This window comes from Nerophis ophidion, linkage group LG26 (genome assembly GCF_033978795.1).
Source record: "Nerophis ophidion isolate RoL-2023_Sa linkage group LG26, RoL_Noph_v1.0, whole genome shotgun sequence".
In the NCBI taxonomy this organism is placed as follows: domain Eukaryota; kingdom Metazoa; phylum Chordata; class Actinopteri; order Syngnathiformes; family Syngnathidae; genus Nerophis; species Nerophis ophidion.
Genome location: NC_084636.1, coordinates 33,056,789 through 33,076,460, shown reverse-complemented (window position 1 = coordinate 33,076,460; position 19,672 = coordinate 33,056,789). Strand labels below are relative to the sequence as shown.

The following is a 19,672-nucleotide window of genomic DNA, read 5'->3' as shown; positions in this document are numbered from 1 at the left end:
ATTTATGTCTGTTTTTAATGAAATAATGGAAGAAGTCACGCACCCAGAAGGCAGCACAGAGCGTCAACACCAGACAAGTCTGGAATTAGGATAACAACAATACATGTCATCATAATAATAATGAGTAGGAAATATTTACAATAGGCACAGTAAGAATTATGTATGTCATGAATGATAAACTGGGTTGAAAAAAATTACTTTTTAAAAAGTAATTAATTATACTTATTCATTACTTTCCCAAAAAATGAATTACTAGCGGATTTACAATTTAATAAATGTAAATTACCTGGGGAGGAAATTATTGCATTACTTAAAAAACAAAAAAAAACTTTTACATATCTAGCATATGCAGTGGAGATGTTTCATGAAACCAGAGTGTGTGCGTGTGCCTGTAAAAGGCGGGGCCTGTTGCTAAGTGATGCGCGACGTCAGTGCCCAGACAGCGCAGCATTAGCTCAGCTGTTTGTCAGCTCACACTCGCAGTTTGCGGGCAGTTACGGTAACTCTGTTGAATCTTTTCAAGGGATTGCGTTAGCACAAGCTAATAGAGATTGAGTATGCTTCCATGTCCATAAACGACGGATTGTAGGATTACACTTCAATCATTGATTTGTTGTTCATTAATTCACGTTAATAATGTTTAGACAAAAGTGTATATTATATATACTATTATATTTATAGTATTTATATTAGGTGTGTGTGTGTGTGTGTGTGTATTTTGGGTATATGCATGTGTGTATGTATGTGATTATGTGTATGTATATATATATATATATATATATATATATATATATATATATATATATATATATATATATATATATATATATTTATGTATATATATATATAAATTGTATATATGTGTGTGTGTATATGTGTGTGTTGTGTACATATGTGTGTGTACATATGTATATATGTAAGTGTGTGTGAATTTAAATGTATTTTATATAGACAATATATAACAGCAACCACTGAATTGAATTATATTATACATATTATTGTATTATATATTGTATATATATATATTGTGTATGTATGGGGGTGGGACCTAATAAGTTTACTTCTTCCCACTCCCTTTTGAGCCAATCTTGACATCTACAAAAGATTAGTCACATGTAATGTTTTCAATGTAGGTGTAAAAATAATGTATCTATATATTTCTTTTGTATTTTATGTCATTCTCTTGTTTTGTTTGCATGGCTCAAAATAAACCATTCATTCATTATTCCCCCATAGTAGTATTGCGTGTGTGTGTGTATTGCATGTTTGCTGTGTGATGTTGCCTCTTTTTTACTTTCTTATCACCTTCATTTTTGTGTTGCTTTCATTGGTAAAAAGTTACTTCCTGTGTTTCTGACGCTATTTTCTAGACGTTAATCCACATCAAAAGTAGCTTGCCACCAGCAGTCGTAATAAAGGCGTTTAAATAATAACTAGGATGTCCCGATCCGATATTGATATCGGAAATCGGTCCGATATTAGCCAAAAAAGGGAATATCGGATTTTATCGGACTGAATCTAAAAACTCCGATATAAGCGCTCCGATATAAGCTGTCCATTTGCCGCTGCAGCACTTCTATAATAGGTGACTGGTGTGATCACACTCCAACACAGTAGGTGGCGGCAATGCCCCTTAATTAACGTTGGTGGCGGCCGCGGAAGAAGAGCGTCTCTGATCCAGCATGCACAGCCCACGTGATCACAACAACGACAACGCGTGTGCTCAGCAAAGTGTACTGATGTCGGCTGTGTGGAAGTATTTTAACTCACAGCATGCCGAAATGCTTATCTTCTTAAAAAAAAATCTCCACATTATGCTCGGACTGCAGAAAGTGGAGAAGGAGGAGGAGGAGTAGTAAGGGTAGTCAGCACTGACCGATTATTATTTGTTTTATGCTCTTGTTATTAGAGTGATATGTTTATTGTGTTTACACTATTCTTCAGTGAAGACTAAGAGTAATTACTACATTGTTTTGGGCATAGTCAGTCAGTGAAACTGGAGCTGTGAACTCTTAATTTAGAGCAGTTGGACAGTGGACAATATTGTGTTGTTTTTGTGGTTTTTGTCCCTGCCCACAGTTGTTTCCAACATATGCTGACAGTAAAAAAATAACTGAAGTGAACTTGAATTGTTTGCACTTTAAAACGTTTTTTGTTTATTTTATTGGATTTATTTAGGTTATTTTTCAGGGTCTTCTAATTTATTCTTTTCAATTGTATAATTATGTTGGTATTAGTGGTTAGTTTGCACTTTAAATATAACATTTTGTTTTTATTGGATTTGTTGAGGTAATACGCTTATGTTGAAAGTTAAAATTTATGTAACCAATTGGTTAATAATAAATGGGTCAGTTTTTCCTATACCTACTCTTGCTGACTATTGTTTTCTGTTTTAACACTACAACATCAGTAACAGTAACATCACTTTATCAAGCCTTTTCTAACATTCTACAAAACAAAATAAGGAATAAATATATGTATGATTCGTGCCTATATCGTATCGTATTGATATCGGCAAATACTCAAGGCTACAATATCGGTATCGTATCGGAAGTGAAAAAGTTGTATCGGGACATCCCTAATAATAACGCCGTTACTTTTACTGGTAACGTGTAATCTAATTGATTACTTTTAGGTCCGTTACAACGCCGTTGGCGATAGCTTGATGTAACGTGGCACGCTACTTTTTGATGTGGTTTTTTTGTCCGCCGCAAAACAGCGTCACAAGTGCCGTAAATTTAACGCAGAAAATATAGTTTTACTTGTGAAAACCCTAAAATGAACTTGGTATCAAATAGGAAGAGGTAACATCACACAATGGGAATGATGGATAACAAATCAATGATTGAAGTGACGAACTTGTCATCCAAACAACGCCCCGTTTGTTGACAAGAAGATATGACAGCCGTGGAAGCACATTCGATCTTGTTATGAAGCGGACGCAACACAATCGGGTGAAAAGATTCAAAAGAGTTGGCGCCGCTAACTGCTAATGCTAACAAACAGCACCGTTGCAACCCTCGATGAGGTCATACGTCACCAGGCAACAGGCCCCGCCTTTTAGAAGCACACAGACTGTGCGTTCGTATTTAGCATCTTTCTACTGCATATGCAGGATATTAGGGCTGCGAATCTTTGGGTGTCCCACGATTCGTTTCAATACTGATTCTTGGGGTCGCGATTCGATAATATATCGATTTTTTCGATTCAAAAACGATATTTTTCCCAATTCAAAACTATTCTCTATTCATTCAATACATAGGATTTCACCAGGATCTACTATACCACTGACATGCTAGCAGAGTAGTAGATTTTTGTAAAAAGGTTTTATAATTGTAAAGGACAATGTTTTATCAACTGATTGCAATAATGTAAATTTGTTTTAACTATTAAACGAACCAAAAATATGACTTATTTTATATTTGTGAAAACATTGCACACAGTGTGTTGTCAAGTTTACGAGATGCGATGAAGTGTAAGCCACTGTGACACTATTCTTTTTTTTTTTCCAATTTTTATAAATGTCTAATGATAATGTCAATGAGGGATTTTTAATCACTGCTATGCTGAAATTATAACTATTTTTGATACTGTTGTTGATAATCATTTTTGTTTCACTACTTTTGGTTTGTTCTGTGTTGTGTTTGTGTCTCCTCTCAATTGCTCTGTTTATTGCAGTTCCGAGTGTTGCTGGGTCAGGTTTGGTTTTGGAATTGGATTGCATTGTTATGGTATTGCTGTGTATTATTTTGTTGGATAGATAAAAAAATAAATAAAAAAATAATTAAATTTTAAAAAATCCATCCATCCATCCATCTTCTTCCGCTTATCCGAGGTCGGGTCACGGGGGCAACAACCTAAGCAGCGAAACCCAGACTTCCCTCTCCCCAGCCACTTCGTCCAGCTCTTCCCGGGGGATCCCGAGGCGTTCCCAGGCCAGCCGGGAGACATAGTCTTCCCAACGTGTCCTGGGTCTTCTCCGTGGCCTCCTACCGCTTGGACGTGCCCTAAACACCTCCCTAGGGAGGCGTTCGGGTGGCATCCTGACCAGATGCCCGAACCACCTCATCTGGCTCCTCTCGATGTGAAGGAGCAGCGGCTTTACTTTGAGTTCCTCCGGGATGGCAGAGCTTCTCACCCTATCTCTAAGGGAGAGCCCCGCCACCCGGCGGAGGAAACTCATTTGGGCCGCTTGTACCCGTGATCTTATCCTTTCGGTCATGACCCAAAGCTCATGACCATAGGTGAGGATGGGAACGTAGATCGACCGGTAAATTGAGAGCTTTGCCTTCCGGCTCAGCTCCTTCTTCACCACAACGGATCGGTACAACGTCCGCATTACTGAAGACGCCGCACCGATCCGCCTGTCGATCTCACGATCCACTCTTCCCTCACTCGTGAACAAGACTCATAGGTACTTGAACTCCTCCACTTGGGGCAGGGTCTCAAAATTGATTAAAAAAAAAAAAAAAAAAAAAGAGAATCGATCCTGAATCGCAACATATTCGATTCGAATCGATTTTTTCCCCACACCCCTACAGGATATCTTACGTTTTTTTATTTCAATAAAAGGTATTGTGTACATTATTTTCCCTCGTAAATAATTATTTCTGTTGTAGAATATTGGTTGGGAAATGACCACATTTCAATGTCAAATTAACGTCGCAACCCAACATTGATTAAACGTTGTCAAAAAGCATGTTGTTCCAACGTTGTATTTGTGTTGTAGAATATTGGTTTGGAAATGACCAAATTTCAATGGTCCAATTAACGTCATAACCTGACATTGATTAAACGTCGCCAAAAAGCATGTTGCTTCAACGTTGTATTCATGTTGTAGAATATTGGTTGGGAAATGACCACATTTCAATGGTCAAATCAACACCAGAACACAACATTGATTATACGTCATAAAAAAGCATGTTGTTTCAATATTATTTTTGTGTTGTAGAATATTGGTGGGGAAATGACCAAAATTCAATGGTCAACCTGACAGTAAATACACGTCATCAAAAAGCATGTTATTTCAACGTTGTATTTGTGTTGTAGAATATCGGTTTGGAAAATGACCAAATTTCAATGGTCAAATCACCGTCACAACTCAACATTGATTAAACGTTGTCAAAAATTGTTGTTTCAATGTTATATTTGTGTTGTAGAATATTGATTGGGAAATGACCACATTTCAATGTCAAATTAACGTCACAACCTGACATTGATTAAACGTTGTCAAAAAGCATGTTGTTCCAATGTTGTATTTGTGTTATAGAATATCGGTTTGGAAAATGACCAAATTTCAATGGTCAAATCACCGTCACAACTCAACATTGATTAAACGTCGTCAAAAAAAATGTTGTTTCAATGTTGTATTTGTGTTGTAGAATATTGGTTGGAAAATGACCACATTTCAATGGTCAAATCACCGTCACAACTCAACATTGATTAAACGTTGTATTTGTGTTGTAGAATATTGGTGGAGAAATGACAAAAATTCAAGCGTCAAATTAACGTCACAACCCGACATTGACTAAACGTTGTCAAAAAGCATGTTATTTGAACGTTGTATTTGGGTTTTAGAATATTGGTTGGGAAATGACCAAATTTCAATGGTTAAATCAACATCAGAACACAACATTGATTAAATGTCATTAAAAAAAATGCTGTTCCAGTGTTGTATTTGTGTTGTAGAATATTGGTTGGGAAATGACAAAAATTCAAGCGTCAAATTAACGTCGCAACTCAACATTGATTAAAAGTTGTCAAAAAACATGTTATTTCAACGTTGTATTTGTGTTATAGAATATCGGTTTTGAAAGTGACCAAACTTCAATGGTCAAATCACCGTCACAACTCAACATTGATTAAACGTCGTCAAAAAAAATGTTGTTCCAACCTTGTATGTGATGTAGAATATTGGTTGGGAAATGACCAAATTTCAATGTCAAATCAACATCACAACCCGACATTGACTAAACGTTGTCAAAAACCATGTTGTTTGAACGTTGTATTTGGGTTTTAGAATATTGGTTGGGAAATGACCAAATTTCAATGGTCAAATCACCGTCACAACTCAACATTGATTAAACGTCGTCAAAAAAAATGTTGTTTCAATGTTGTATTTGTGTTGTAGAATATTGGTTTGGAAAATGACCAAATTTCAATGGTCAAATCACCGTCACAACTCAACATTGATTAAACGTTGTCAAAAAGCATGTTGTTCCAACGTTGTATTTGTGTTATAGAATATCGGTTTGGAAAATGACCAAATTTCAATGGTCAAATCAACATCAGAACACAACATTGATTAAATGTCATTAAAAAAAATGTTGTTCCAATGTTGTATTTGTGTTGTAGAATATCGGTTTGGAAAATGACCAAATTTCAATGTCAAATCACCGTCACAACTCAACATTGATTAAACGTCGTCAAAAAAAATGTTGTTTCAATGTTGTATTTGTGTTGTAGAATATTGGTTGGGAAATGACCAAATTTCAATGGTCAAATCACCGTCACAACTCAACATTGATTAAACGTTGTATTTGTGTTGTAGAATATTGGTGGGGAAATGACAAAAATTCAAGCGTCAAATTAAGGTCACAACCTGACATTGATTAAACGTCGTCAAAAAGGATGTTGTTTCAAGGGTATGTTTGAGTTGCTCAATGTCAGGACCTAATTCAACAAGCTGTCAACGTTGTTTCAATGTCTTGCTCCTGCTGGGAATAAGTAGTAACCAGAGGTGGTAGTAACACGCTACGTTTATTTACGTAGCTTTTTGGATCATTTGCACTCGGGGTAGTTTTAATGCAACATGCTTTTTTTTTTACTTGGAGTATTTTACTTTGCTTTTACTTTGTTACATTAAGTTTCCTTATACATATTTATAATATTTATTATTGTTCATGCATAATCTGTGGATCGGTGGTGGTCACATTGAGTTTGAGCGCTCACGATCATGATGGCGGTGGCCAGGGCTCTTGTCTTGTCACACATCCTCTTCAGCTGCTTGACGGGGCCCATCAGGAACATGGTGCTGCGGACACATGGTCATGAATAAGCTGCGCGGGGAAAGAAGACGGCCGCTGCGCGCACTGACCTGCACAGAGCGCAGACGTTGCCGAAGGTGTAAAAGACGATGAAGAGGATGATGCCGATCCTGGGGAGGAAGAGCAGGCACACGCCCTGCAAACACGCACCACGCAGTACTTTAGCATTAAAAGATTGCCGTTGGTACAAAATGCGGCTGCTAGACCTTTGACAAGAACAAGAAAGTTTGATACTGTAGATACCTTTATATACATATATACCTACATATATACCTATACTGGCTCACCTGCACTGGCTTCCTGTGCACTTAAGATGTGACTTCGGAGTTTTACTACTTACGTATAAAATTCTAGCTCCATCCTATCTTGCCCATACTATATGTCAAGTCAAGAAATCTGCGTTGTTAGTGATTCCCAGAGCCCAAAAAAAGTCTGCGGGCTATACAGCGTTTTCTATTGGGGCTCCAGTACTCAGGAATGCTATATAAATGCTACCTCAGTAGAAGCATTTAAGTCCCATCTTAAAACTCATTTGTATACTCGAGCCTTTAAATAGACCCCCTTTGTAGACCAGTTGATCTGCCGTTTCTTTATTTTTTCTGCTCTGCCCCCTTCTCCCTTGTGGAGGGGGTGGCACAGGTCCGGTGGCCATGGATAAAGTGCTGGCTGTACAGAGTCGGGACCCGGGGTGGACCGCCTGTGCATCAGTTGGGGACATCTCAGCGCTGCTGACCCGCTCAGGATGGTCTCCTGCTGGCCCCACTATGGACTGGACTCTCACTGTTATGTTAGATCCACTATGGACTGGACTTTCACTGTTATGTTAGATCCACTATGGACTGGACTCTCACTATTATGTTAGATCCCCTATGGACTGGACTCTCATTATTATGTTGGATCCACTATGGACTGGACTCTCACTGTTATGTTAGATCCACTATGGACTGGACTCCCACCCTTATGTTAGATCCACTATGGACTGGACTCTCACTATTATGTTAGATCCCCTATGGACTGGACTCTCACTATTATGTTAGATCCACTATGGACTGGACTCTCATTATTATGTTAGATCCACTATGGACTGGACTCTCACAATATTATGCTAGATCTACTATAGACTGGACTCCCACTATTATGTTAGATCCACTATGGACTGGACTCTCACAATATTATGCTAGATCCCCTATGGACTGGACTCTCACTATTATGTTAGATCCAGTATGGACTGGACCCTCGTTTTTGGGTTTTGTAATGATACAAATTGTTATAAGACATGTTAAAAATATAAATTATATTTCAAACAAAGCAAAACTGCCCAAAAGCTAATTGAAACTCGCTAAATATAGTTTTTCTTACATTACTTCATTTGATGTAAATTGTTTTAAAAATATCCACATGTTTACGTATTTAAAATTTTGAGATACTTTGCTAGGTGGGGTTGTGAATAAAGTTGAATGAAAAAAACAACAACAAAAAACCAGACGAACATCTGCTGCAGCAACATTCCTAAAACCTGGACGGACCTGCAAAACACGTTGTACTACTCACACTCAAAGTACTTATGCAAGTACTACAGCAGCACAAAGTACAACCCAACCTAATACTCACAGGAATACTACAACCTTCTAGTAACATCAAGTAAAACTAAACAAAACATTATTTTCATGACTCTTAAATGTATCCTCACATTAATACTACATACGTGTAGTGGGGGAAAGTATAAGTAAACTTAGAAGAATAGTACTAGTGGGACGAAATAAATGTATTTACAAAAATTGTACACGCTTCTCGTAAGGCAAAGTCAAAGTACTTACAAGAAAAGTACATGCTTCTGGTAAAAAAAGGTCAAGGTAAACTTCTAATAGTACATGTAAGACCAAGTAAAAGGAATAGTATTACTAAGGGAAGTAAAAGTATACTAACAAAAAAGTACTAGTTTGACAAAGTACAAGTATTTACAACATGCTTCTAGTAAGACAAAGTAAAATTATACTTCTAAAAACAGTACATATTTGTAGTAAGACCAAGTAAAAGTATACTCACAAGAATAGAAGTATTAAGACAAAGTAAGTATACTTCTAAGAACAGTACATGCTTGTAGTAGTACTAAATAAATGTATATTCACAATGTTAGTACCAGTCAGTCAAAGTAAAAGTATTTTTTTTGTCCTGTCCAGCTTCTCAGGCAAATCATATATCACTCAATCAATCAATCAATGTTTATTTATATAGCCCCAAATCACAAATGTCTCAAAGGACTGCACAAATCATCACGACTACAACATCCTCGGAAGAACCCACAAAAGGGCAAGGAAAACTCACACCCAGTGGGCAGGGAGAATTCACATCCAGTGGGACGCCAGTGACAATGCTGACTATGAGAAACCTTGGAGAGGACCTCAGATGTGGGCGACCCCCCCCTTTCTAGGGGACCGAAAGCAATGGATGTCGAGCGGGTCTAACATGATACTGTGAAAGTTCAATCCATAGTGGCTCCAACACAGCCGCGAGAGTTCAGTTCAAGCGGATCCAAGACAGCAGCGAGAGTCCCATCCACAGGAAACCATCTCAAGCGGATCAGCAGCGTAGAGATGTCCCCAACCGATACAGGCAAGCGGTCCATCCTGGGTCTCGACTCTGGACAGCCAGTACTTCATCCATGGTCATCGGACCGGACCCCCTCCACAAGGGAGGGGGGGACATAGGAGAGAGAAAAGAAGCGGCAGATCAACTGGTCTAAAAAGTAGGTCTATTTAAAGGCTAGAGTATACAGATGAGTTTTAAGGTGAGACTTAAATGCTTCTACTGAGGTAGCATCTCGAACTGTTACCGGGAGGGCATTCCAGAGTACTGGAGCCCGAACGAAAAACGCTCTATAGCCCGCAGACTTTTTTTGGGCTCTAGGAATCACTAATAAGCCGGAGTCCTTTGAACGCAGATTTCTTGCCGGGACATACGGTACAATACAATCGGCAAGATAGGATGGAGCTAGACCGTGTAGTATTTTATACGTAAGTAGTAAAACCTTAAAGTCACATCTTAAGTGCACAGGAAGCCAGTGCAGGTGAGCCAGTGCAGGCGTAATGTGATCAAACTTTCTTGTTCTTGTCAAAAGTCTAGCAGCCGCATTTTGTACCAACTGTAATCTTTTAATGCTAGACATGGGGAGACCCGAAAATAATACGTTACAGTAATCGAGACGAGACGTAACAAACGCATGGATAATGATCTCAGCGTCTTTAGTTGATGTAGGTGCCCATATCGGCTGTTCAGATTTACTACACAAAAGAGAAGTGTAGGATACTTCTCTTGTTGCCCAATTTGACTTTATTAGATGTATTTATATTATCATTTGGTGCAGCCGGGCCAGAGCAGGAGGCGATAGAAAGAGAAAAAAAAGGAAGATAGAGGGGGAAATTGTGGGGATAAGAGGGGGATTAGACAGAGAGACAAAAACAACAACAACAACAACAATAGAACAACACCAGCACATAAGATATGTACAAATATGATCGTCAAAGTGATAACAAAGAAGCAGTTAGTGAAATAAATAAGAATATAGAAATGACATTGAGCATTTTTACACTACAACTGGAGCAATACAAATACCATTGGAAAATCAATCAATCAATCAGTTTACTTATATAGCCCTAAATCACTAGTGTCTCAAAGGGCTGCACAAACCACTACGACATCCTCGGTAGGCCCACATAAGGGCAAGGAAAACTCACACCCAGTGGGACGTCGGTGACAATGATGACTATGAGAACCTTGGAGAGGACGAAAGCAATGGATGTCGAGCGGGTCTAACATGATACTGTGAAAGTTCAATCCATAATGGATCCAACACAGTCGCGAGAGTCCAGTCCAAAGCGGATCCAACACAGCAGCGAGAGTCCCGTTCACAGCGGAGCCAGCAGGAAACCATCCCAAGCGGAGGCGGATCAGCAGCGCGGAGATGTCCCCAGCCGATACGCAGGCGAGCAGTACATGGCCACCGGATCGGACCGGACCCCCTCCACAAGGGAGAGTGGGACATAGGAGAAAAAGAAAAGAAACGGCAGATCAACTGGTCTAAAAAGGAGGTCTATTTAAAGGCTAAAGTATACAAATGAGTTTTAAGGTGAGACTTAAATGCTTCTACTGAGGTGGCATTTCGAACTGTTACCGGGAGGGCATTCCAGAATACTGGAGCCCGAAATGAAAACGCTCTATAGCCCGCAGACTTTTTTTGGGCTCTAGGAATCACTAATAAGCCGGAGTCCTTTGAACGCAGATTTCTTGCCGGGACATATGGTACAATACAATCGGCAAGATAGGATGGAGCTAGGCCGTGTAGTATTTTATACGTAAGTAGTAAAACCTTAAAGTCACATCTTAAGTGCACAGGAAGCCAGTGCTGGTGAGCCAGTACAGGCGTAATGTGATCAAACTTTCTTGTTCTTGTCAAAAGTCTAGCAGCCGCATTTTCTACCAACTGTAATCTTTTAATGCTAGACATGGGGAGACCCGAAAATAGTACGTTACAGTAATCGAGACGAGGCGTAACAAACGCATGGATAATGATCTCAGCGTCTTTACAAAAATCGCTATTGGTTATGAACAATACCAATAGTTTACCTCTATTATCAACAATACAGTTGTTCAATTGCAACAATACGTATACATAATAACTAGAAAGATAAATAAAAAAATTTAAAAAAAGGAATACCGAAAGATGGAGGGGAAGAGAGAGAGGCAATCTATTTTAATTTTGTAGATTGTTATAGTAACAATAGGTTAAGTTTTGTCAGTATGCCATGTGTTAACCAGTTTACCCTAGGTCAACAACATAGATATATGTTTGATGAAACGTGATGATGTGCATGAGTGTATGTATGTATATGTACTTGTATATGTCAAAGTAAAAGTATACTTACAAGAATATAAGTATTAAGACAAAGTAAGTATACTTCTAAAAATAGTACATGCTTGGAGTAACAAGTGAAAGTATATTTACAATGATAGTACCAGTAAGTCAAAGTACAAATGTACTTACAAGAATATAAGTATTAAGACAACGTAAGTATACTTCTAAGAATAGTACATGCTTGTAGTAGTACTAAGTAAAAGTATATTCACAATGGTGGTACCAGTAAGTCAAAGTACAAGTATACTTACAAGAATAAAAGTAATAAGACAACGTAAATATACTTCTAAGAATAGTACATGCTTGTAGTATTACAAAGTAAAAGTATATTTCACAAATGGTAGTACCAGTAAGGCAAAGTACAACTTACGAGAATATAGTACATGCTTGGAGTAACAACAACTGAAAGTATATTCACAATGATAGCACTAGTAAGTAAAGAACAGAAGTATTAAGACAAAGTAAGTATACTTCTAAGAATAGTACATGCTTGTAGTAGTACTAAGTAAAAGTATACTCACAATGATAGTACCAGTAAGTCAAAGTAAAACTTAAAAGAAATATAAGTATTAAGACAAGGTAAGTATACTTCTGAGAATAGTACATGCTTGTAGTAGTCCTAAGTAAAAGTATATTCACAGTGATAGTACCAGTAAGTCAATGTAAAAGTATACTTACAAGAATATAAGAATTAAGACAAAGTAAAATACTTCCAAGAATAGTACATGCTTGGAGTAGTCCTAAGTAAAAGTATATTCACAATGATAGTACCAGTAAGTCAAAGTAAAAGTATACTTACAAGAATATAAGAATTAAGACAAAGTAAAATACTTCCAAGAATAGTACATGCTTGGAGTACAACCAAGTAAAAGTATATTCACAATGATAGTACCAGTAAGGCAAAGTACAACTTACAAGAATATAACTATTAAGACTAAGTAAGTATACTTCTAAGAATAGAACATGCTTGTAGTAGTCCTAAGTAAAAGTATATTCACAATGATAGCACCAGTAAGTCAAAGTATACTTACAAGAATATAACTATTAAGATAAAGTAAGTATACTTCTAAGAATAGAACATGTTTGTAGTAGTACTAAGTAAAAGTATATTCACAATGGTAGTACCAGTAAGTCAAAGTACAAGTATACTTACAAGAATATAAGTATTAATACAAAGTAAGTATACGTCTAATAATAGTACATGCTTGGAGTAAAAACAAGTAAAAGTATTTTCACAATGATAGTACCACTAGGTCAAAGTAAAAATATACTTACTAGAAGTATTAAGACAAAGTAAAAAATACCTCTAAGATTACTACATGCTTGTACTAAGTCCAAAAAAAAGTACCCCTACAAAAATAGTAGTAAGAACAGGCAAAATACCTCTTAGAATACTACATGCTTGTAGTAAAACCAAGTAAAAGTACACACACAGGAATAATAGTAGTAAGACGAAGCAAAAGTATACGTAGAATAATATTGATAGCAAAGACAAAAAGTGCAGTTACAGAAATTGTAAAAGTAAAAAATATTTCTAAGAATAGTAGATGCTTGTAGTAGTACTAAGTAAAAGTACATTCACAATGATAGTACCAGTAAGTCAAAGTATACTTACATAAATAGAAGTATTAGGACAAATAAAAAGTACTTCTAAGAATAGTGAATGCTTGAAGTAGTACCGAGTAAAAGTATACTCACAATAATAGTGCAAGTAAGTCAAAGTAAAAATATACTTACAAGAATAGTAGCATAAGGACAAAGATAAAGTACTTCTGAGATTAGTACAAATTGTAGTAGTACCAAGTAAAAGTATATTTATGGATGTTTTCATTCATCAGCTTTTTGTATTCTCAGGACATTCCATCAATGGTAACTGTTTGGTTTGTCTTACAAGACATTTATCCTCTCATCCAAGTAGTATTCATCACTTCATGCTATCATCCAAGTAGTATTCATCACTTCATGTTCTCATCCAAGTAGAAGTCACCACTTCATGCTCTAATCCAAGTAGTATTCATCACTTCATGCTATCATCCAAGTAGTATTCATCACTTCACGCTCTCATCCCAGTAGTATTCATCACGTCACACTCTCATCCAAGTAGTAGTCATCACGTCATTCTCTAATCCGAGTTGTATTCATCACTTTATGCTCTCATTCAAGTAGTGTTAATCACTTTACGCTCTCATCAAATTATTATTCATCACTTCAAGCTCACATACTAGTAGTATTCATCCCTTCACACTCACATCCTGGTAGTATTCATCCCTTCACGCTCACTTCCAAGTAGTATTCATCCCTTCATGCTCTCAACAGAGTAGTATTCATCATACTCACGTCTGAGTATTATTCACCAGGTCACGCTCACATCCAAGTAGTACTCATCACTTCACGCTCTCATCCAAGTATTATTCATCACTTTATGCTGTCATCCAAGCAGTATTCATCACTTTATGCTCTCATCCAAGTAGTATTCATCACTTCATGCTCTCATCCAAGTAGTATTCATCACTTTATGCTGTCATCTAAGTAGTATTCATCACTTCATGCTCTTATCCAAGTAGTATTCATCACTTTATGCTCTAATCCAAGTAGTATTCATCCCTTCATGCTCTCATCCAAGTAGTATTCATCACTTCATGCTCTAATCCAAGTAGTATTCATCCTTTCCCGCTCTCATCAAAGTAGTATTCATCACTTCACGCTCACATACTATTAGTATTCATTCCTTCACACTCACATCCTAGTAGTATTCATCACTTCACGCTCTCATCCAAGTAATATTCATCACTTCACGCTCATTTCCAAGTAGTATTCATCACTTTATGACGTAATCCAAGTAATATTCATCACTTTATGCACTAATCCAAGTAGTATTCATCACTTTAAGCTCTCATCCAAGTAGTATTCATCACTTTATGCTCTCATCCAAGTAGTATTCATCACTTCATGCTCTCATCCAAGTAGTATTCATCACTTTATGCTCTCATCCAAGTAGTATTCATCACTTCATGCTCTAATCCAAGTAGTATTCATCACTTTATGATCTCATCCAAGTAGGATTCATCACTTCATGCTCTAATCCAAGTAGTATTCGTCGCTTTATGCTCTAATCCAAGTAGTATTCATCACTTTATGCTCTCATCCAAGTAGTATTCATCACTTCATACTCTAATCCAAGTAGTATTCATCCTTTCCCGCTCTCATCAAAGTAGTATTCATCACTTCACGCTCACATCCTAGTAGTATTCATCCCTTCACGCTCACATCCAAGTAGTATTCACCCCTTCATGCTTTCATCCGAGTAGTATTCATCACTTCACACTCACGTCCGAGTATTATTCACCAGTTCACTTCACAGTCATGTCCGAGTATTATTCACCAGTTCAGGCTCACATCCAAGTAGTATTAATCACTTCACGCTGTCATCCAAGTAGTATTCATCACGTCACGCTCTCATCCAAGTAGTATTCATCATTTCACGCTCTCATCCAAGTATTATTCATCACTTCATGCTGTCATCCAAGTAGTATTCATCACTTTATGCTCTCATCCAGGTAGTATTCATCGCTTTATGCTTTCATACAAGTAGCATTCATCACTTCATGCTCTAATCCAAGTAGTATTCATCCCTTCCCGCTCACATCCAAGTAGTATTCTTCACTTCATGCTCTCATCCAAGTAGTATTCATCACTTTATGCTCTAATCCAAGTAGTATTCATCACTTTAAGCACTCATCCAAGTAGTATTCATCACTTCATACTCTAATCCAAGTAGTATTCATCCCTTCCCGCTCTCATCAAAGTAGTATTCATCACTTCACGCTCACATACTATTAGTATTCATTCCTTCACACTAACATCCTAGTAGTATTCATCACTTCACGCTCTCATCCAAGTAATATTCATCACTTCACGCTCACATCTAAGTAGTATTCATCACTTTACGATGTAATCCAAGTAGTATTCATCACTTTATGCTCTCATCCAAGTAGTATTCATCACTTCATGCTCTAATCCAAGTAGTATTAATCACTTTATGCTCTCATCCAAGTAGTATTCATCACTTTATGCTCTAATCCAAGTAGTATTCATCACTTTATGCTCTCATCCAAGTAGTATTCACCCCTTCATGCTCTCATCCGAGTAGTATTCATCACTTCACACTCACGTCCGAGTATTATTCACCAGTTCACGCTCACATCCAAGTAGTATTCATCACTTCACACTCTCATCCAAGTAGTATTCATCATTTCACGCTCTCATCCAAGTATTATTCATCACTTTATGCTCTCATCCAAGTAATATTCATCACTTTATGCTCTCATACAAGTAGCATTCATCACTTCATGCTCTAATCCAAGTAGTATTCATCCCTTCCCGCTCACATCCAAGTAGTATTCTTCACTTCATGCTCTCATCCAAGTAGTATTCATCACTTCATGCTCTAATCCAAGTAGTATTCATCCTTTCCCGCTCTCATCAAAGTAGTATTCATCACTTCACGCTCACATCCAAGTAGTGTTCATTGCTTCACGCTCACATCCAAGTAGTATTCATCACTTCACACTCTCATCCAAGTAGTATTCATCATTTCACGCTCTCATCCAAGTATTATTCATCACTTTATGCTCTCATCCAAGTAATATTCATCACTTTATGCTCTCATACAAGTAGCATTCATCACTTCATGCTCTAATACAAGTAGTATTCATCCCTTCCCGCTCACATCCAAGTAGTATTCTTCACTTCATGCTCTCATCCAAGTAGTATTCATCACTTCATGCTCTAATCCAAGTAGTATTCATCCTTTCCCGCTCTCATCAAAGTAGTATTCATCACTTCACGCTCACATCCAAGTAGTGTTCACTGCTTCACGCTCACATCCAAGTAGTGTTCACCCCTTCATGCTCTCATCCGAGTAGTATTCATCACTTCACACTCACGTCCGAGTATTATTCACCAGTTCACGCTCACATTCAAGTAGTATTTATCACTTCACGCTCTCATCCAAGTAGTATTCATCACTTCACGCTCTCATCCAAGTAGTATTCATCATTTCACGCTCTCATCCAAGTATTATTCATCACTTCATGCTGTCATCCAAGTAGTATTCATCACTTTATGCTCTCATCCAAGTAGTATTCATCACTTTATGCTCTCATACAAGTAGTATTCATCACTTTATGCTCTCATACAAGTAGTATTCATCACTTCATGCTCTAATCCAAGTAATACTCATCCCTTCCCGCTCACATCCAAGTAGTATTCTTCACTTCATGCTCACATCAAAGTAGTATTCATCACTTCACGCTCACACCCTAGTGGTATTCATCCCTTCACGCTCACATCCAAGTAGTATTCATCCCTTCATGCTCTCATCCGAGTTGTATTCATTACTTCACACTCACGTCTGAGTATTATTCACCAGTTCACGCTTACATCCAAGTAGTACTCATCACTTCACGCTCTCATCCAAGTAATATTCATCACTTCTCGCTCACATCCAAGTAGTATTCATCACTTCACGCGCACATCCAAGTAGTATTTATCACTTCATGCTCACATCCGAGTAGTATTCATCAGTTCATGCTCTCATCCAAGTAGTATTCATCACTTGTAGTACTCACAAGAAAAGTACTAATATGTAATAGTACTAGTAGTACTCACAATAACAATACTGGTATGTATTAGTACTTGGAGTACTCACATGAATAGTACTAGTATGTAAGAGTAGTACAAGTAGTACTTACAAGTATTGTACTAGTAGTACTCACAAGAATAGTACTAGTAGTACTTACAAGTACAGTACTAGTAGTATTGACTAGAACAGTACTAGTAGTACTCACAAGAATAGTAATAGTAATACTTACAATTAACGTACTAGTAGTACTCACAATAACAGTACTAGTCTGTCAGAGTAGTACTAGTAGTACTTACAAGTATAGTACTAGTAGTACTCACAAGAACAGTACTAGTATGTCAGAGTAGTACTAGTAGCACTCACAAGAATAGTGCTGGTAGTACTTTGAAGTATGGTACTAGTAGTACTCACAAGAACAGTACTAGTATGTAAGAGTAGTACTAGTAGTACTCATAAGAATAGTACTAGTAGTACTTACAAGTATTCTATTAGTAGTATTCACAGGAACAGTACTAGTATGTAAGAGTAGTATTTGTAGTACTCATAAGAGTAGTACTAGTAGTACTTACAAGTATAGTACTAGTAGTACTCACATGAACAGTACTATGTCAGAGTGGTGCTAGTAGTACTCACAAGAATAGTACTAGTAGTACTTACAAGTATAGTACTAGTAGTACTCACATGAACAGTACTATGTCAGAGTGGTGCTGGTAGTACTCACAAGAATAGCGCTAGTAGTACTTAGAAGTATGGTATTAGTAATAATCACAAGAACATTACTAGTATGTAAGAGTAGTACACATAAGAATAGTACTAGTAGTACTTACAAGTGTACTAGTAGTACTAGTAGTACTCACAAGAATTGCACATACTCCCCCAATAACGAAGCAGGCGATGAATCCTTTGATTCGTGTTCCCCATCCAAGTGTGGAAGCTTCATTCACAGTCTTGAAGGAACATGAACACAAATATTATTATCATGGGGGAAAAAAATAGGGATTAAACCAAATATTATTTGGAAGAAAAATAAGTTAGGAATATAAAAGTAGAAAATGTGATTGACAATAATTCAGCGGAGGAGGAAGAGACAAGAATGAGGCGAGCAAATCAAAGATTGTTGGCGTCTTACTTCGAGGACCGTTCTGTCCTCTCGTCGCGTTTCCTCGCCGCTCAAAACAGACTTGAGTTTATCCATAATATTAATAATAATAACAATAACAATAATAATACGATAAAGTAGAATATTTCCTCACAGAAGTTGAGCGGAATCAACAAACCTGAGCAGGTTTGTGACGTCACTCCTTCCACACCTGCTAGGAGGAGGAGAAGTAAGCGCTCCCTCTGACGTCATTTCCATTTACTGTCACGTGGTCGCTCGGCGGTGTTGCTCGTAATTAAGTCCGCTTCAACAACAACACTTTTTTTTTTCTAAATAACGCAAAGATTATGCTTTAATTAGTGTGTTTTTTTAAAAAATAGTCATTTCCTTTTCTCCAAATTTCAGCAACTTCTAATAGTTTCTTTACTTCCGGGTTTTGAATATGAAAGTGTTGTACAATAGAAATAAAATGATACATGATACATTTATTCCATTAATGTATGATCAATAATAAATATCCTACTTTATGGTGCTTTATGCTAAATAAAGTGCATCTTATTAGCACGCTGCTGCATATTTAGAATATAAATACGTCATTGAGATATTCGTAAATAGCTTCATGTAGATATGCAAATGAGTTATGTATACAAGATCAATCAATCAATCAATCAATGTTTATTTATATAGCCCCAAATCACAAATGTCTCAAAGGACTGCACAAATCATTACGACTACAACATCCTCGGAAGAACCCACAAAAGGGCAAGGAAAACTCACACCCAGTGGGCAGGGAGAATTCACATCCAGTGGGACGCCAGTGACAATGCTGACTATGAGAAACCTTGGAGAGGACCTCAGATGTGGGCAACCCCGCCCGAAAGCAATGGATGTCGAGCGGGTCTAACATGATGCTGTGAAAGTTCAATCCATAGTGGCTCCAACACAGCCGCGAGAGTTCAGTTCAAAGCGGA

At 37.4% G+C, this 19,672-nt stretch overlaps 1 protein-coding gene across 3 annotated transcripts in view; it reads right to left on the bottom strand.

The window, feature by feature from the left end:
- LOC133543408 (vesicle transport protein SFT2B-like) overlaps positions 1-18,930 on the bottom strand; it is a 19,493-nt gene extending 563 nt beyond the window's left edge. The window contains exons 1-5 of one of the 3 annotated variants that reach the window (XM_061887960.1): positions 18,732-18,930; positions 18,430-18,549; positions 7,097-7,182; positions 6,952-7,033; positions 44-79 (exon numbers count right to left, since the gene is read on the bottom strand). In XM_061887960.1, coding sequence (XP_061743944.1) covers positions 44-79; positions 6,952-7,033; positions 7,097-7,182; positions 18,430-18,549; positions 18,732-18,797 — 390 coding nt within the window. In that variant the 5' untranslated portion in view covers positions 18,798-18,930. The remainder of the gene's footprint in view (positions 1-43; positions 80-6,951; positions 7,034-7,096; positions 7,183-18,429; positions 18,550-18,731) is intronic. The other 2 variants (XM_061887962.1, XM_061887961.1) reach the window with 2 other exon arrangements.
- Positions 18,931-19,672: the final 742 nt, after the last annotated feature.